The 20,761-nt window shown below is 42.4% G+C and overlaps 1 protein-coding gene across 2 annotated transcripts; it reads right to left on the bottom strand.

The window, feature by feature from the left end:
* Positions 1–56: 56 nt before the first annotated feature.
* dph2 (diphthamide biosynthesis 2) lies at positions 57–20,228 on the bottom strand. Of its 2 annotated transcripts, XR_013966114.1 has the most exons (9): positions 19,998–20,228; positions 17,612–17,776; positions 17,204–17,316; positions 15,855–16,075; positions 14,555–15,217; positions 13,609–13,794; positions 11,753–11,908; positions 3,886–4,010; positions 57–426 (listed from the first exon to the last, which is right to left on the bottom strand). XR_013966114.1 is itself a non-coding variant. In XM_080793354.1 (7 exons), exons 2-7 carry the CDS (start codon positions 17,759–17,761, stop codon positions 11,784–11,786), a joined length of 1,458 nt encoding a protein of 485 aa, XP_080649480.1. In that variant the 5' UTR covers positions 17,762–17,776; positions 19,998–20,228; the 3' UTR covers positions 10,257–11,783. The 2 variants fall into 2 exon arrangements, 1 of the variants encoding a protein (XP_080649480.1); XM_080793354.1 differs by lacking the exons at positions 57–426; positions 3,886–4,010 and having other exon boundaries at positions 10,257–11,908.
* Between the last annotated feature and the right edge of the window lie 533 nt (positions 20,229–20,761).

The following is a 20,761-nucleotide window of genomic DNA, read 5'->3' as shown; positions in this document are numbered from 1 at the left end:
GGCTTACAGATTGTGTTGCATTAGCCTCAGTTACCAAAGTTGCATTATAATATACTGGTATCTCTAAAGCCTGATTTACAGTATATGTATTTGTATTCCAGTGTGTCACGGTTGATAGCAGATCTACAAGCACAGGCCAAAGAGTACACCGACATGATGTCCCATGATCACATGACCCCAAATTAGACCTCCAGTTCTAAGCTACCAACAGAAGGGGGGACCTTTTATTATTATTATTATTATTTCCACCCAACAACTGAAAGTTATATTAATGACATAGTTCAATGTTGAAAATGAATGGTATTCCCCTTTAAGTTGCTGAAGAACTAGTGCACAGCTCTCTTGGCCCGATTTAGTCGTGCCTCAAAAAATCCCTTCTGGAGTTCATGCTTCTGCATCAGCCTCTGCCACCACATTTCTTTCAGCCTGGAGAAGAGAGAAGCAAGGGAAGAAGTTTAAATCACATTAAAATGTGAAAGGCTTGAAAATGGAAATTAAGAGTTTACAATACATAGGCTAGTACACAATCTACACATAGTGCATGGATTTTTATATGGATTCTGCAGTTAAGACACTAACAAGCCACCATGTCCCTACTCCTTATGGTCAGGACTCAGAAGTGAAAGTATGCTCTATTAGTCATAGGCCAAAACATTAAAGCCCCTTTTTTTTAATATATATTTCTTTATCCCACGATTTTGTAACCCATTTTTCACCCCTGTGTCAATCATCTAATGTGATCCTGGGCTCTACACACCCTCCAACCTAGTCCCCATATATGGGGGACACGGGGAGAGCAACGGACTTGAACTCATGCTTCCTTCATGCCCGAGTGTCCAAGTTGCTCCTTTAAAGCCCCTTTTCCACCAAAAGAACTTTGCTTATAGATTCAGTTCCGTTCCTGATTCTTGGAACGCTGGTGCCCTCATATGAACCATGCAGCGGCCATTATTTGGTTCAAACCAACATTTAGGGTACTGTAATTCATTTTCAGTGGAAACACTCTGAACCGGTTCAACTCCGGTGGAAAAGGGGCCTTAAGTGAGCTGGTAGAGCAGCTGATTGTTAGTTTACAAAGGCTGCTGAGTGTCACATCAGCGTGTGTAACATAGGAATGAACCCATGCATACCAATGGTCCTTTGTGTGAGCTATGGTGTAGGTGCTAAGCGACGTGTGCGTAAGTAGCGCCCCAGCAGAGATAGAATCAACAGTGCAACACTGTACATGACAATTATAGGTCACAACTTGTGACCTATAATTGTACATCCGTCATGTACAGTTGTGACTCACAAGCAGTGGTGTAAAGTAACGTGCATTAACCACTTCAGCCATATATTTTAGTCATTTGAAAATAGCCGATCTTGTGTCGCGATGCAACGCATTTTGAGCTTGTACATCTGCTATTTTCAAAAGATTCCTAGACATTTGAGAACTTGAAATAGTACTTTTACTTTTGGTACTATTGCAGTATTGATACTTTTACTTAAGTAAAACATGCGAGTACATTTTCCACCTGTAGTGTCCTACTTCCATGTTCACAGACAGTTACCTATTCATGGGGGAACTGAAAATACTAATAATATAGCTATGGGAACCATAACAATTTCTTCATATTTAACTATACACGATGAAGGCCCCCCTGGAATGATTTACTTCCTTTTCTGTGTGTATCTGTTCAATGCATTTCTATGGATTTATGAGATGAGATGAGATATACTTTATTAATCCCAGAGGGGAAATTGAAGCGTTACAACAGCATAATGTGACAGCTAAAACAACTGGACAGACAGAAGAACACAAAACAGACCCCTGTTTGCAGTCAAGACACAAACAGGGGTGTCCCAGTCCCTTCTTTACTGCCACCTGCTGGACGCACAGCCAACCTCAGACTGCAGAGTGCTGCCGGTCTAGGATCGCTAAAGAAGGAAAGGCCAAGCCAAAATAATAATAGAAATAGAAATCAGCGATCCGGCAATAAATCCAATAATAAAACTTATCAGATGGAACATTACACCAGAAGCAGTTGCTAGTTGGATTCCTAAATTCTGACGGAACGTTCCGCCCGGAGCAGCTAATTGGTTAATCTCGGTCTGGCACTAATGCCTATAGGCACTAATGCCACAGACAGCTTGGTAGGCTATAACTTTATTAGCCTACAGGTCCATTGTTTACTCGTGTTTACAACAGCCCAACAGTGGCTTTGTTAATACCTTGTCCGGCCTCGTCAGTCATCACATAGTAGCCTGTGAATGTTGATTTGAACCCGGCAAGTTATGTGTTTAATGCCAGAGATCAGCTAATATCTGCGGGAAACAATGACATAATGCCGGGGGGGGGGGTGACGAGGGCTGGGAGGAGAGGATGGAGAGGAGTGAGCGCAGGTTAACCACGTATCACCGGTCCACTGATGATATTTTATACCAGTTGTTCTCAACCGGTGGTCCGGTGGACCACCAGTGGTCCTTGAAGGTATTCCAAGTGGTCCCGAGCTAAAATGGAGAGTTGGTAACCAAATGGACCCTGATATCTAACTGTTGAGAGTGTAAAATGAAACCCTCCGTAGATTATGTGCTATGAGGATTTTCAATAATCTCAACTGCACTTTGAACAGCATATAGGTATAGTACATTCTTCCATATGGTTTGGGAGTGACCAAGTGTTTGGGAGTGACCAAGTGACCATATTTTGGAATATGGTTGCTGGTAAACTTTCGATAATTTTACAAATTAACATTACGCCCTCTCCACCTTTATTCATTTTAAATGATGTATCCCAATTGCCATTAAATAATACTCGCATCCGTGTCTTCTTTGCTGGCGTAACAGCGGCAAAGAAGATGGTTGCTACGCGCTGGAAACCTCCTCATACATTGACATCTCGCCAATGGGCTTTAACCTTTCTAGATGGAGATGTCAACGTCAAGATTACATGGAGCAAAAGAGGAAAACATTAATATTTGATCTAGCATTGCAGATATGGTCAAGGACATGATTTAGTCTTAATTATGTTCCTAATGCACAGTGGTAGGAATCTTGGCACAGGTGTGCATTTTGTGGCATCTTTGGTCCCGGGGGGAGGGGTGGGTGGGTTTGTTTGTTTGTTTGTTGTTTTTGTGTTCCTTTCTTTTGCTGTTGTATGTGTATTACTTGTTTTCTTTATAGAGGGTATGCGCGTGACATCATCATCATACCCGGAAGTTATGCGGGAACGCCTACTGAGTGACAAAAAACTACTTGCTGGCCTTGACAGGCCATACAGTACATCCAAACAGAAAAGTCCTATTTGATTAAATTAAATTACTTTAAACAACACTTGCATTACTTAGGAGCCTTCACAATTAGAGAATGTAGAATAATTGTTATTTTGATCAACTGTTATCTCTCCTAATGGTATAACATCAATATAGCATGGAAATGTGGACGACATCTTATCCAATGACAACAAAATATTGTCCAGTTTTGGGTCTGAGAGGCTAAATCCGTGGCTCAAAATGCAGAATAAATAATGGACCTTGATATGAAAAAGGTTGAAAACCACTGTTTTATACTATACAGCGAAAATAGACAATATACAAGCTCACAGCATGTTGCATGTTATGAGGTTTATAATCTAGATGATGACGATGATTGTATTATTATTATTATTATTATATGTTTTTGTATCTGCCAGTACCGTTTTTTCCCGATCTTAATTTATATTGATATACTGCAGAACAAATGCCATATCACAACAGTACAATATCCAAAATATTATATTTTGGATATTGTACTGTAGGCATGTCCCAAAATCACATTTCTTTGCTCCCGATCCGATTCCCGATCATTTGAAAATGACGTGATCGGCCCGAATTCCGATCACTACTCATTGTTGTTGAGTGAATTGACCTTGCCAGAGCACTGTTTCTCATCCTGCCGTCCTCTCTGCCCATCTCCTCCGTGTGCTGTACGATGATCTTCTCCCAGAAAGACTTCACCTTGGATCTGTCATGGATCCGAGCGGAGCTCATCACCTGGAAACACAATGATTATTAGGGTTAACACATGAAGACCTGAAATGCGCCTGTATCGCTTTAACGTTTAACGTGTGCGCGGCGCGCGCAATTTAACTTACTGCTGCTTTGGAGGTTGTCGTCTTCCCTTCAAATTCCTCCCGGCTCCACTTCCTACTGCTGTCCTCTTGTCAGAACCTTCTTCTCGTACTGATTCCTCTCTCTCTCTCTCTCTGTCTTAGTCTCTATCTCTCTATAAGAATGAGAATAATACTATAACTGAAACTGTTATAACTGAGTAACTGTGAACAGTTATATTCACCTTCTCTGTCTTCTCTTTTTGTCCTCTTACTCTTGTTCCATTCTTTCACTCTTCTCACTCCAGCATAAGAGTCCAACAACCGCTCTTTATTCTCCCCCCTGTCTCTCCTCTGTGAGTCACAGACTTGTTTTGACTCGAGACCATTGCTGTGTACTAGTCCCTGTCCTTCTATGAACCCAGAGATGCTTGGGTCGTTGCCTTCAGGGATTGTCGCACACACACCCTTCACTTCCAGTCTCCCCTCTCTCTCCCACACCCACACACACCCCCACACACACACACACACACACTCGATCTTCCATGACTGTCAGATTATAATGGACTATATATGCACACAGAATAACTCTTCCTACTTCCGGGCCGCTTCCCTACTTCCTACTTCTGAGAGTGTACAAATGGGTCCATTTGGTTCCAGAGCTACACACAGGGCCATTTAGAACCCACTCAAGGACACTTTGAAACAAAGTTATTTTTTGTGAGCCAACACGCACAGTAGCAGCACCCTGACCCTGTTTGACCAGAATGGAACAGAGCCTTCATTACATTAGTATCATCGGTAAGGTAACACCTGTGAAGGAAGTAGGTAAGCGGCCCAATTAAGTTCTTTCCAAAATGGGGTGTGTGTGTGTGTGTGTGTGTGTGTGTGTGTATAGAGCCCATTGGCTAAAGGCAAACAATAATACATGTGATCTCTTCTACATCTCTCTCCCCTGCACAGCCTGATGATAAAACAAAAGCTTACTCTCCAGCTGGCAGCTGTAACCTAACGACCTAAACTCCCTGCATGCATGCCGGCCTTATCTAAAGGCGGCGTTAGGCCCATGTCCTCAGGACTCAACTCAGCTATAGCAACACAGAGTAATCAATACTAAATCATGTCAGGGCAAGGGCACAAGTGGCCTACATACACAGGGCATGGGCAGAGGCAGAGGCAGCGCAGGGGCAGAGTGTGACACAATCATTAGGCAGGGATTAAACAGAAACCACTGACTAAATCTCACGACGCATTTCTGCCTGACGCACCTCCGACGGTGGCTAAGCGCCAGCCTGTAGGTATATGGTCTTCAGCTGGGAGCCATCCTGGCCTTGCCCCTTGCTCACCACCAGGTAGTGACCCTATAGACTCTGCATGGCAGGGGCGTCCTCCTCCCTGAGCCAGGCTTACACCTGACCACATACCTGAGGGGCCAGCAGTCCACTCCACACCTCTCATTGACTCGTTTTATAGATAGCTACAGCTACCATAGTGTGGACCTTACACACCGGCATTCCGAAACATTCCGGTTATTTATAAATGCATGGAGTGAGGGGTTAAAGGTACTTCTGTTGCAAAGAGAGAAAAGTGTGTTGGAACTTGGAAGGAAGAAGAGTGGAAGCCAGCACACGTGTCTCAGAGTAGAGAAAGATACATATTTGGGGATCCTGATCCCCAACCACTTCCTGGGTGCTGAATTAATAACACCCACTATTGTACCATCTTGCTGACTTGTGCTCTCATTGTGTGGTTTGGTTTCAGTGCGGTTCTGTAAATGTATTGCGTTTGCATTGACAGTGATATTAAAAACTGATATTAGAACTTTCACATATTGTCCACTATTGGGTGCACGTGTGAGAAAGAATTCCTGGGAGTGCGCGTGTGTCCCGCCAGGCTCATACATCAAAGTGTGTTTCAGCATTAATCTCATCTCATCTCATCACCTGTGATTCAGGGGCAAGCGCTCCACAGCGACAGACTGGTAAAAATAACACGCACCAACAAAATCCTCGATTACGTGTATACACACACTTTTGTGTGACTCTGTCAAGGGGTTTTAGTGTTCAGTACTGCATGTGCCCGTCTATCCTTTCTCTCCATCATCTCTCTGTGACTTAAAGTCTTTACACGCTGAGGGACGTGACAAATAAACAGGCCTCGGCACCGGGTTCCCTCTGGGATGGGGTTAGCAGGACGGGACCACTTCGACCATTTTCAATCTATTTTCGTATATAATTGGTCCTGTCACTTACACACTATTAACATTAACACAGAGCTGTCCAGACCGAAATAAAGCATGGATCTTATGGTCGACACACCATTGCATTCATTAAAAAAAAAGATTTGGAGATAAATTAAAATAATTGTCTGCCCAACAGCGATGCTTAAAACTCTTTAAGCGCCACCTGGTGGTCACCAGTTTAGGCTTTGAGTGCCAATTCTCCAATTATAAAGAAATAAAGAAATTGTAATTCTATTATGCATGTAATGTGCATGTCATCACCTGTACACCAGATTAGAGGATTTTTTATTATTTTTTAATTCCCAAGGGATCACGTCTTGTCGTCCGTGGCATCCGGTACATAATTGGCAATTAGACGTCTTGATGTCTATGGCTCTTAAACTGTTTTAATAATCGCAAACACAACAGAAGATGATGTCTTCTGAAGAAGATGTCCTGACTTCATTGGAAAGGTCATTTCGGAGACATTATAATGAAAGGAATAGAATTCACCAGCACACTGCATGTGTATTTGCTCAGTTTAAAAAAATATAATAATTATTAAAAAGAAAATACTCAGTACCGAGCAAATACACAGTGTGCGGGTGTACTGTATTCTATTCCTTTCATTGATGTCCATTGGCCGCACCTGTGCATACGCCTGTTTTCTAGGCGTGCAAAACTTTTTTTTCCTACAGGAGACATTATAATAAAACATTATGGGACCTCAACATTTAGGCGGCATGCTCACACGTGATGTGCGTGTGTCTGTGTGTGCGTGGGCATGTGTCGTGACTTTCTTTTTTGTACGCTTGCTCATGGAATGAGCCTTTAAGACTGCGTGTGACTATGTCTGTGCATGAAAGATTATCAAGCCAGTTGACAGCCAAATAAAATGAAAGGCATGAGTAATCTTTGCTATGATAGTACACATAACAGTAATGTGCACAGACACACGCACGCACGCGGCACACACACACACACACACACACACGCACACGCACACGCGTGCACACACACAGATAAGACATGCTGCTGTGCCTGGCCTAATCCAACTTCCAAGCAGACTAGTTTTGCCTGTATGATCAGCTGCCTGTGTGGATTTGGGTAAACACCACGTGGTGTGCACATGGGAGAGCGAGAGAGAGAGAGCAAATAGAGCATCGCAGTCCCGCCCTCTTTCATGACGACACCAGGCCCAGGAAATAATTCCCAATGCATTTTCCCCATAGACATTTCAAAAAGTATTTATATAAGACGTTGTACGAAGCCAACTCGAGTCGTGACAAATCATGACAAAACATTGGACCAAACAAATAATTAAAACAACTTCTTTCTAATTATTTGTTCAGCCCAAAACAGAGAGGAAGTACGCCGGAAGTGTGGAAGGCACGTTACGACGTTACGTCATGCTGCCGCTCAAGTGATTACTGGCCAATCACAGTGCATCTTTTCCGCTCAGTACATACGCTCCAGAGCCGGAAAGGGCGTCCACGTTTATATGTCTATGACCCCAACAGCCTGCATCACTGTGTGTCATGGAAGCTGCTCTGAGGCAGACAGCGGGTGCTGAAGTTTGCCCTAAAGATCATTGGATGCAGCCTTCCTGCCCTCGGTGACATTTAGGTGTAGGAATAAGGCTGCCACTACCAGCATCATGAAGGATGCACACGGTCTGTTTGTGGGCTGATCACCCTGACCCTAGTATACAGGGAGACTACAGATTCAAGTGTTATTTATCTGTTATTTGTTTTGTTTTTTCTTTGTTTGTTCTATACTGTATATCTTAATGGAAATGCTTCTCAAGTAAAAATGTACCGAGTTTTTCCAACTTACTTACGTAAAAGAATCCGAGTACTGCTTCTACGGCTGTCTGCTACTTCAAATGCACACATGAATGACTAAGCTCCAATCAGTAATAGGAGATAACAAGGTCAGAGGCACTACTTAGAAGGTGGCGGTGTTCTCAACCTTTTCAGGCTGTCACCCCCCCAAAAATAATCCTATTTGAACTGGGAAGTGGGAACCCCCCAAAATAATCATATTTGAACTGGGAACCCCCCACCCTGACAGGCACTTGGAATTGGAGGAGTTGAGGCATTAGATTTAGTTTGACTGTGGAAATAGCAGATCTAGAATTAAGCTGACAATTGCTTGCGTTGCAAGTCGCTATGAACTTGGCTTTCTGCCTCTTTCTTAGATTATTTGACAATTTGGGCAATTTTGTTATAATATGAAATTAAATGGAAATAATTCCCCATGCATTTCAAAAAGTATTTATTTAAAGATCTGTAAGGCTCGAACAAAGCCAACTCGGAACGTGACAAATCATATGCCGAACACATAATTAGAAAGAAGATAAAGGACAGGGTAAAACACCTATTTTGTTGTTTTTCTTCTTTGTAATAATTTGTAAAAGATATTGTGTTTGTTGTCATGATTTGTCACGATCCGAGTTGGCTTTGGCTTACAGATCTTTAAATGAATAAGTTTTGAAATGTCTATGGGGAAAAATGCATGGGGAATTATTTCCTGGGCCTGTCGTCGTCATGAAATGGGGCGGGACTGCGACGCTCTACATGTGTGGCCAAGGGCGATGCACGGGCAGGCCTGTGGTACAGTAGATGGACATTGAGTATACGGACAAGCCTGTGGTACAGTCATTCTGCCACGAGCAGAATGTTACAAGGACAAGCTGTACCATACAACAATATAGCTATCAGGCCTAAGAGAGACATCTCGTCTCTTACTGTACGTCATATAATGTATCATAGCCAGGGCAGGAGGATGAATAACATAAGATGAACATCATAATGTATACTGGAAATAAGTCACTTTTTGATGGTCTCTGCAGGTGTGTGTGTTTCTCTCTGATTCCAATATTCGTATAGATTCTGTTTATTATTCTTTATTTCTATTTAAATGTAGTTAAAACAAGTTGAATGAACTTTGTGTACAGATATATGTACATAATGGTCTGCCTTGCCTCAACCCATTGAGTCCCCAATGAAACACAAATCAGATGTACGAGGAGGAGGAAGAGGAGGATGGCTGTACCAGTTAACCCATTTAGACCTGAGGACGATTCTACAAAAAGGCTTCTAAATCCTGACAGTTTTCTGAAAAACCCATGTTTTTATGTCAGTGGTGCTCAAACATTTTCATGTCAAGGACCCCCAGAATGATCTGTATTTGGCCAAGGACCCCAAAAAAGCATCTGCTATTTTCCAATAGCTAAAGTGTAACATCATGTTCAAAACACCCAAGGCCCAGAATGGTTTAAGATACATTTTGATACAAGTCAAAATGTACATGTTACCTATGCTTAAGCCAATATTGAGTTGACCCACATGAAGTTTAATTCTACATTCAGGTGTAAAATAAATAATCTTATGTGTTTCATTGGCCATTTAAAGTGCAGGGAGTACTCCCTCTGGTGGAGTGTCTATGCATAGAGAATAGATAAATGGAGTAATTTCTGCTTGTTGGGATTGTGAATAATATCTCTGAGCAGAAAAAGTATGCTCAACAGTGATCCCCTCTTATAAGAGCTGTAAAATGGATTTAACTGAATCTATTTATGTTGCATTGTGGTATTATATCATTGTATATTGCATTGATTGTAATACAGAAGCAAATACTGGTCTAATGTTCAATCTCACGTTGCAAGCTTGTCAGGGTGGGGGTCCCCAGCTCAAAAAAGATTATTTTGGGGGGTCCACAGTTCATCTGTGATTATTTTGGGGGGTCTCCAGTTCTAAAGTGCTTATTTTGAGGGATCCCCAGTTCAAATGTGATTATTTTGGGGGTCCCCAGTTCTAAAGTGGTTATTTTGAGGGATCCCCAGTTCAAATGTGATTATTTTTAAAATCTTCTCCAAATAACATAAATGTAGAGTTACATTTTTATGAAACATTGCAGTATGGTAGAGGGTCATTCCAAATAGCATTGAAACCAGTCTTACTTTTTGTGAGAAGTTTATATCTTTGCAAACTTTGCACAATGATTCATGAGCAGGACAAAAAGTTAAAATAGACAAATGTACAGCTTGGCGATAGTGGTCTGTATCGACCACAGTGAGAATATAAATACTAATAATACATCTTAACACTGCCATCGTCATGGATCATTTACAACTAATAACATTAATTACATGTTCCGTAGCCCAATCTGTGACCTTCCCCTTCGCTATAAATCAGAATTAAGGGAGAGTCTGAAACTAACTGTTTTTAACTTAAAGCGCAAATAACATGCATTTTAAAACTTTTAATATTTAATATCATATTGTCTGTCCCTCAAAGTTATTTCTAATGGTTTGAGCCTCAATCACCACTCTGATATAACCAGTCCTTGTCATTTCTTTCTGGACTTTAGCTGCAGTTACAATGTCCTGAGGTGGTGGGGATTATTTACTGTAATATTTAAGTCATTATAATACTGATGCTAGATAAACACAGGCTTGTTTCCATTCCATGCCAGCTTGGAAAATCAACAATGGTGGACATTATAAACAAAGTGGAAATGCAAATTTGGAACTGAAGACTGAAGAAGATGAGGAATTATACAAAGTAGGGTGACATTGATGACATCACGACGAGGACAAAATCAGTTGAGCTGTTCCTGAGAGCAATTAACATTAAAGCACCCATATGATATGAAAGCCATGATTGTTCAAAATTGGTTATTTGTGGGGATGGAAAACAAAAAAGAAATTGAATTTTATGTTATAGGTCCTTTAAGGGGAAGTCTGAAACTAACTGACTGATTGAAATGTAACGGTAGCCCAGATTTCCTACAGTGTCTTTAGTAAATCTGATCAGACCGGCTGCTGATGGGGAACGCGGTTACACTGAAGTGGGAGGTAACAGACAGGACTACAAGCTATGCTGATTTAAAAAAAAATGCTTTAGCTATTGACAAAATAGCAGATATACAAGTACATCTGCTAAAATCTTTAACCCATTTAGACCCAAGGCAGATTCTGAAAAACAGAACATGTACTGTATGTCGTTATATTCTGCGCATAGCAACAACAGCCCCCAAAAGGGATTCCCGGATTGAAAGGTATATAGTTATACGTATAGGGGTTCCCGGTCTAGATGGGTATAAACTATGAGAAATACTGATTTGAGGGTTAGGCCTTTGTAGAATCTTAATGGGTTAAATGTTCATCAGGATGTTCCCTCCTCTTCGTAAGCGGCATAGCAGCAGTGGCTCAGGGGTAGAGTGGCCCGGTAGAGCAGCCAGGTGGGAACCATGAGGTCCCCGGTTCGATCCCGGGCTTCCCCCAGAGTTAGTGTCCTTGTCTCCTTGAGCAAGACTCTGAACCCCCTAATTGCTTCCGATGTGCAGGTTGGTGCCTTGCATGGTTTCCTCTGCCATCGGTGTGTGAATGGGGTGAATGTGATGCACAATCTATGTAAAGCGCCTTTGATAATGGCGCTATATAAATGCACCATATTTACCTCTCCTCCCCTCCACTGCGTTCACCACAGATCAGGATGCTCCCTCCTCTTCATAAGCGATAGCTATGCCTCTCCTCCCCTCCACCGCCTTCACCACGGGCGTCTCTCCCAGCTTCCGTTCTAAACCCTGCCAGCTACGACCGGCCAAGAAGGACGCTGCAAGACAAAAATAAACGTTTTTTTTAACCATGCCTTATGCCTCACATAGGCGTCATCCCTATGTTCCCCAGGTTCTATGTTCCCCAGGTTCTATGTTCCCCACTTACCTTAGGGTTTAGGGTTAGCGTTATAAGTTTATGGTTTAAGGACTTCAGTGTTTTGTACTATACAATTGTATAAGTACAGAACAAAGAATGTTTGTTTTTGCCATCTTTGTTGAACTTTAGCCAGGCCTAAAGTTCAATGGATTGTTCAAAGACTGAGTTTACGGTAAATCAGACTTTGCTACTAAAAGTAACACTAAGACTAAGTTGCTAAAATACTTTTAGTCTTACTAGAATTACTAAAATTACTAGGTTAGGTTTCTGGTTTAGGCTTAGGTTTATTCTAAGTGGGGAACAAAGAACCTTTTTTGCATGGTGGGGAACATAGAACCTGGGGAACATAGGTACGCTCCCCTCACATAATGGCCTGTAAAGTCTTTAAAGATCACGGGGCATGAACAGACAGAATATTAGTAATATTCACTTTGTGTGTTGATATACTCCTGACGACATTTATTATATCTCCGGGTGAATTGAAGCTTGTATTAAAGTATACTGTACTACCCTGGATTTGAACCTATGGGTCTCCTAACGCAACGTGCAGACAATAGCTAATAGAGCCTGCCTGCTTTCTCAGGGGGGACATTTAATTTCTGTGTCAAACCAGAAACAATATTATGAGTTAAGTCACGTCAAACCAGACACAGGACCTGAAAGGTATATACTGTAGAAGAGCAGGGAGACCAAATACAACCACCCCAAGTTATATCGTATGAAGATACTCTACCATACAAGATTGTGTAAATTATATTGTATTAACCCATTTTGGGCGGGAACCCCTTTTGGTGTTTTAACTAAGCATCATGTTGTACTTTAGCTATTGAAAAATAGCAGATCTACAAGCTCATAGTGCGCCACGCTATGAGCTTGTAGGTCTGCTATTTTAGAAAAATCGTGAAAATGCAGCACAAATGAATATATATTCTTTCAGAAGCCTTTTTTTTATTTCGACGTCAGGCCTACCATACAGATTGGACAAAATAACATTTAAGGTTAGATAATAGACAAATAAATTGCCTTGTGATAGGCGGCAGCAGCGTTTATTTAGCCTAATGCATTATAAAATATATAACCATCCTGTGGCACACTCTGCCTGCATGCTCTGGGCTGCTTGTCAGCCTGTGTGTCACTCCATGCGTTAGTAGAAAGCAGGCAGCGAGCGACAGCCACAACCCAGTTGTGGTCTGGAAGCGCCATTCAAAACCCTGATAGGGTTGTGTGAAGGGGGAGCTACCAGGTTCTTCTTCTTGTATGTGGGTGACTGGGGTGCAGTACTTAGACTCAAACACACCCTAAACCTAACCTCCCACGGGGCAGCACACCTAAACCTAACCTTAACCCATGTCTAACCAATGACTAGTCTAAACTAAGTATGCACCCCCAGCCCGTTAGCGCCACCTTCCTACCTACCAGCGGCATTACAGCGCCTTCATAAAGTGTGCGTTCTCGTGTAAAGAGTCAATAAAAAATGAGAACGCAACGGGACTTTGCCGTTTTATCTGGAGTCCGTCGCCGTCTGAAAGAGGCCTAAGTCTGCATGCAACATGTATGTGTAATGTGTATGTGTGTGTGTGCGTGCATGTGTGCGTGTACCTGCAGCGTTGGTGTTGGCCACAGTGAGCGAGGGGTTCCTCAGGACCACCGAGGCGTCGGACGGTCGAGGCGGGGGTCCGTCGCGGATCATGTGCCGTGTTCGCAGAGCTCCGGTGATCAGCGACACATCCGTGTCGTCGTCGTCGTCGCTCTCCTCGCCGGCCAAGGGCACGTGACTCAGCCCGCCTGGAACAGAGAGGGCAATGAATATCTATTTCATCCTTCAGTCGCTTTTAGGACCTTCCCTACGTTCACATCTCGACTCAACCTTTTATGCTTCTAAACTGTATGTGCCAGCAATTATGAACATAATGACACTGATGTATTTGCAATGTATTTGTGCCCTTCTTTCCTCTGTTGCTAAACCCATTATTAAGACCCGAGAACATATTCTACAATATTGTCTTCTAAATCATTTTCTGAAAAATCTGTTTTCTGAAAACCCGTGTTTTTATATCAGTGGTTCTCAAACTATTTCATGTCAACGACCCCCAGAATTATCTGTATTTGGCTGTGGACTCCCATCTGAAAATATGTTGTTCCAGGGACTCTCCAGAAGCTAAGATTTGAGTTAAAGACGTTCACTGTGAAAGAATAATATTAAAAGTTTCACGCCACATTTTCAAGATTTTTTCAAAAATAGCAGATCACACCAGATATTTTTGGTGTGAAATATGCATACATTTGGCATCTTGCACTTATGATCTGCATACCGTCATGATTATTAATCATGTAATGCAATGTTGAATGATGTAGTATATTTGCACCATTTATGATTCACTGTTCTCCATTTTTATTCACACAAGACCACCTGTCACTTGTTTTTGTGTGACGCTCATGATCTATTCATTAACGAAGAAGAAACAACACACACACAAACAAGTTAAAATATAGAGATTTCAGGCCGACAGCAACGATTCATAGGGTTTAAGCGGTCAGTATGTACCTGGCAGCAGGTGGCGAAAGTCCGTCACGTACTCCTCCGACCACTCCCGGTGCTTGTTGCAGGCCAGCTCCATCTCGAACGGCGTGACCACGGGCCTGTAGAACTCGCTGGAGTCCAGCAGGGAGTTCTCGGGGCAGGCGATCAGCACGTACACGTCGATCTCCAGGAAGTTGGCCAGCTTGGCCACGTTGATCTTGCCCATGGCGAACACGTAGCTCTTCTTGCCCGCCCGGCGGATGGCGCCCTTCAGCTGCTGGATGATGGCGAGGTAGTCCGCCACGCCCAGCGTGCCCACCAGGATGCCCACCACGTTGGCGTCCTTGGCTCGCTCCACGGCGTAGTAGCGCTTCATCAGGGCCCGGTTGACGCCCGCCGACTCGGCGCGGCCCGTCGCCGACGTCGGGTCGAAGGAGCAGAAGGAGCAGCCGTTCCACGTCATCATGAAGTTCCTCAGGGCCGGGGCGCCCTTGACGCCCACGAAGAACATGCCGTAGTCCTTGATGCTCGTGCCGCTTTTCAGGGCGAAGCGCCTGCCGAACTGGCAGACGACCTCACCGTCGCTTTGGGCCTCGTCGCGTTGACCGTGACACTGTTCCCCGTCCACAAGGAGCGCTGAGGCGACTACGTTCTGATACTCTGGCGTCAGGAGGGCGAGGAGATCATCTGAGCGAGGGAAGATATTGAGTTCACAACTTAAAACTAGCTAACAACCCTAAACTGAGGTGAAACAAACTCCCTTTGTTTAAACAGTGACATACTAGAATACGCGTGACTGTCTTATTAGCTACTAAACACAGTAAAGATAAGCCATGCGTATACAATCTGATGTATGGTCTAGGAAAAAAGAACATACAATAAGCAACCTTATAATTGTATTTTAACCACATTCCAGTGATTTTATGTCTTCCACTACTTATCATCTAATTAATATCACATTCTAGGGAGGTCTCATCTAAAGTGAAACACTCCACTATTCCACTGTTTCAACCTCCACAGTGGTGTAAAGTAAGTACATTTACTTAAGTATAGTATTAAAGTACAATTTTGAGGTACTTGAACTTGACTTGAGCATTTCCAATTTCCAATACTTAATTAATTTAGGGCATTTGAAAATAGCCGATCACAATGTGTCGCATCAAAAGATGTTTACATACATTTGAAAACTTGATGAAATGGGGACATTCTGCATAATGAGTATTGCTCATTATGCAATGCCAACACCTTTAGAATTCAGAATTCCAGTACTTGTACAGTACAGTATTGATACTTTTAGTGCTTTTCCCCCCCACTGCCACCTTACCGATAACGTGGGCGTAGTTGACGTCGTACAGGACTACGGCGTGACTCTGCGCGTCGGGATAGAGCTCTTTGAAGCACGCGGCGCACTTCTCCAGGTCCACGGGCCGCCTCTCGAAGACGTACATGAGTGGCAGCCTCCGGGAGGGGCTGAGGCACGCCCGGCCGTAGTGCACCATGCAGTCCGCTAACGTGTGCTCCGCTGCCACTTCATCCACGCAGCAACTGGCAACCGCAACGGGAAGAGGAGAGGTGAACACACACACACACAAACTTCTCAAGTGTAAATAATGTATTTGTTGTTGTTTTTGTTATTTTCCATACCTATGTTTGATTACTTTGTCTTACTATTTGTATATTACTATTTGTATATTATCTTTGGTGAGAACCACATATAAGCCCTCCCTGGGTTTCTTTTCTCACCTGCACACACACTTCACTTTTATTGATGTTACCTTTTTTTGTACTGTTTTATTGTGCGAATAAACTAAACTAAAACTAAATGAATGGCTGCGTCACAGAAATTGATAGCATAAACAATTATTGTCATCTTGGAAGAGAAAGAATATCAAATTGATAGCATAAACAATTATTGTCATCTAGGAAGAGAAAGAATATCCTCACACTAGTTTTTTAGAGCTCCATGAGACTTGCATCATTTGGAGGCAACAAATTGCAACGTTTCATCCTACTAAGGTCTATACTCTTCATCAGGCAAATATTGATAATATTGAGACAAATATTTGCCTGATGAAGACCTAGTAGGTCGAAACGTTGCAATGTGTTGCCTCTAAATAAAGTAAGTCTCGTGGAGCTCTAGAAACTAGTGTGCGGATGTTCTTTCTCTTCCTTGATGTTTGCCTTGATGCCTGACATCCAGCACTTGGCCTAAATATAGGCATTGAGATGTGCACACAATCTTGAGTTTTTGTCATCTGAAATGTTTTAGTCGTGGTCTAGTTTTAGACTAAATATAGTAAGATTTCAGTCTTTCGGGCTTTACACTTGGTTGCATGCTGGAAATAGCCAATCTACAAGCTCATGTAGATCTGCTATTTTCAGAGCGTGCAACCAAGTGTTTCTGTTTTTTATTCTACTGGATCTCTTCTCCATTAGTCCCCCTACCTAACATTTTAGTGTAGTTTTGATTTGTTGATGAAATTGTCAGTATATTTAGCCTTTAGTCATCATAGCTTGGTTTTTCATTTAGTTTGTGTCAGTGTTAGAAGGTAGTCGACAAACATTTTTTGCCAGTTCTAGTCAACAAAATCAACACTGCTACTTCATCTGTGTCTGCAAACACAGATGGAAGTCTCCTGCAGTCCTGTAACTGTTCCATGTACACGCCGTTACCTGCCATAGGACGTGTCTCCGAGTATGTACGCTTTGGCTTGGGTTCCCTTCTCTATCTCGTCCGCTATGGCCACTGCATCGACCAGTAGCTCATCAGGAAACTGCAGGGCGACCTATACGGAGGATTTATGTGAAATCAAGTTATATATATATTTACCATACTGAAAGAAAGAAGTATACTGTTTTTGAGGCAGAATTTAAGCATTTTAGTCTATAATAACCCATAGAACATTAGGACAATAAAACAGTGACCTTAATGTCAAGCCTGAGAATAACAAGAGTAACGTTATAACGCTCTTAACGTTTAGTGGACTAGTCGGCCTTAGCTCATCGTCAAATCCTGCCTTTGCCTATATTGAACACAGACAGTGAGTGCATTTCCCGGTAACATGTGCCGCCAGCGCCTACCTTTTTGTACTGATTGTGACTGATGAAGTCACAGGTCTTCTTAATCTGATAAACCTCCTCCAGGCTCTCCAAAGGAACACTCCTCTCCGCCGGTGCATCCAGCACACGCTGAAGGACGGCCTCCGAGCTGCTGCTGAACGCATCCGTCATGACTCACACGAGAGGCTGTGAAATCAGTCAGTGGTGCTTTAGTTAGTCGACAGAATGCTACAGAAATACAACGGGAATGACACGATCAAATGACACGAACGTCATGAAGTAAATCCATGGTCAGTTTATAATAAGGAAAGAAAAAAACGTTGAAATCCTAGTTTTCTGGAAAAACCTGTGTTTGTCCTATGTGCCTATGTCACTTCACACGGGTATGAGTTTTGCTGTATGCAGTGGTTCTCGTTTTCTCAAACCTTTTCATGTCATGGACACCCAAAATGATATGTGTTATGGAGATGCTCTACTGCCTTTGAGAGAATCGTGTATTAAAGGACCACTTCATCACTTTTCAACCTATCTTGAAAATCATCACATCATCGATGGGGAATACAAGCTAAGTTGCAATGCGAAAATGGAAGCCATCGTTCTCACGATAATGAAAAAAACTCTGCCTAATGATGATGTCACTGGAAGACGGTTTCTAAACTGCCCACAGCACTCCTATGAGACACAAACTGAGTAGAAAAAAATCGTGCCATTTTATCATGATTATTATTGAGGACCTATTATATGAAGATAGGTTGAAAAGGGGTGAAGTGGTCCTTTAAGTAAAGGATTGTAAAAGTAAAAGTGTAAAGCCCTTACATAGAGGACAGTATAATAAAGTTAGCAGGTTTAGAAGGGACAATTAAAGCAGTCATTCGCTTAAATCCATGGGATTTCTCGGATAGTCCCTCGCAAGCTAGCTTGCAGATGTTACGTTATTCTGTGTGAGTAGGTCTTTGGCGGAGAAGAACCGGTATTATAACGTTAACCTAAATCAGATATATGAGATTCTTACTTCACAATGCACTATGGGTCCTCCTTCCTTGTCTGCTTCCTTCCACTCTGCTTCATTTCATTATACATATGCCGGTTTATATAAGGCAATGTGACACCATGCTGTGATGTCACGCTTTCATGCTGGGCCTCGTTTCCCCGGCAACAATATGTATTTGGTCGTGGACCCCAGTCACAATTTTGTGCATCTCTTGGATCAACTTGGATCGTCCTCTCTGTAAAACCTTTGGTTTCTTTCACAAAATGTCCAACTTTTGCCGGTGCAAAAAAACACATCAAAAGAAGAACACTTCCAACGCTTCACATAGTTTATTGACAGAAAGTTGCCAATGCTCAATAGTGGACTTTTGTGAAACCACAGGTTTAAACATAAATACACAATAGGGTCACAATTCCGACATATCTTATCAGGGGAAAGGGAGTCTACTGCCTCGCCTCAGCCAAACGGCTGAGGCGAGGCAGTAGTTGTTTGAAACAAGGCAAGCCTGCTATAGTCAACAAGGCCTGCAGTAGGCTATGCACTGGACAATGAGCATGACATTATTTAAATTACTTAGAAATACGAGGAAATGACAGAGAAAAATCTACTTTTAACACAATCGGAGAGGAGTTTTCATGTTGCATCAGCTGTACGTGTTACGTAGCATTTGCCATCAGGGAAAATGGGCCCATTACAGAGATTTGGGGGAAGAACTGTCACTGTGTACGAGCAGGGACACATCCAATCCGACCTTATTCCACAGGCAGATTATTATCACTACTATAGTACTATTGCATTTGCATTTGTACACTCTCAGCGTTAGATTAAAACGATCAGTGTATTGATTTGAACTATACTTTCCTGTGCGACTTTAATTGTTCTGCAAACTAGAAAAAAGTATTCAAGATCAATCAAACAGCCAGCCTTAATGAAAAAGTTTGAGAACCACTGTACAAATACCCGTAGTTATAATGGGGGTCCATGAAATAAATAAAGTTTAAACGTTTGATAGCCGCAATGATTATACAGCAGCGCTTCTCAAACAGTGGCGCCGGGGACCACCATCCTTGAGGGGGTTCGATAACCAATTAAATACCCTCTTTAAGAGCATAACGCATCCATTTGATGTTATGCTCTTAAGAGTATTATTGTTATCTGCACTATTTGAGCATACGAAGAATTGTTATTTTTGATCAATGCATCTTATTTGTCTGTTATCTCTCCTGTGCATGCGCGGTACCACATCATGGAATGTGGACAAAATCTTATCCAACGACACACACAAAATATACGTTTGAGGCTCAAATGCCGAATAAATAATGGACCTTGATATGAATTATGAAAAGGCCGGATGAAAACCACTGAAATGAACGTTTGATACCCGCTATGAATGACGATGTTTGTGTCCTCACTCACTGAATGTGTGTTGAAGTAGAGACGTAGAATCACCCATAACTCCTCCTCATCATCAACCCTCCGAGGCTCCGAGCCCTCACAGGAACATTAGTTGTGCTGTCGGCAACATGTCGTGTTCATTAATGCAGCGATCAGAGGGTTATTTAACATATCTCAGTTGTTAATATCGTTTATATAGTTTAGTAAGTCCACACGTGCTCAGCGTGCTGATCAGTCATCATGTCAAAATCATTGCCGTGACGTCACAGTCACCAACACACCAAGGCACTGTCTAGTGAGCTAATCTAGTGAGCTAATTTAAGGCTTCCGGTGGACGATCTCTTCAAAATAAGAGTACCTCTAGAGTATTGAAAAAAAGTTTAATTTGCACATTAAAACTACAAATTAAGCATTTAAATGATGCTATAAGACACACATTATGTTTCTGTGTAAAAACAAGTAATTAAATAATAATAATAATAATAATAAAGTTATCTAAATGGATAAATGCTATTCACTGGAGTGCATGGACTTCATAAAGTGGACACTGGACAAAAGACGGCTCCGCGAGGCAACTATCTGGACATACCCACGCGTCCGGGGAGATGTCCTCTACCACCCCACAGTCTCCGCTAAGCGGGAGAGGTGTAAAATTCACAGCTGGAGCCCTTCTACTGGGGTCAATGCAAAAAAAATACCGTTTCCGGAACCAGAATGGACACTGGACAAAAGACGGCTCCGCGAGGCAACTATCTGGACATACCCACGCGTCCGGGGAGATGTCC

This window comes from Protomyctophum bolini (genome assembly GCF_963924005.1).
Source record: "Protomyctophum bolini genome assembly, chromosome: 21".
Lineage (NCBI taxonomy): Eukaryota > Metazoa > Chordata > Actinopteri > Myctophiformes > Myctophidae > Protomyctophum > Protomyctophum bolini.
This window is presented reverse-complemented; position numbering and strand designations above follow the sequence as displayed.

Excerpts from the sequence above, each read along its gene's own strand:
- dph2 (XM_080793354.1), bottom strand. The coding sequence starts at position 17,761 with ATGACGGATGCGTTCAGCAGCAGCTCGGAGGCCGTCCTTCAGCGTGTG. Across the intron at positions 16,076-17,203 it reads GGAGACACGTCCTATGGCAG|TTGCTGCGTGGATGAAGTGG; the intron begins GTAACGGCGTGT and ends TGCGGTTGCCAG. Across the intron at positions 13,795-14,554 it reads CTTTCGCCACCTGCTGCCAG|GCGGGCTGAGTCACGTGCCC; the intron begins GTACATACTGAC and ends TCTCTGTTCCAG.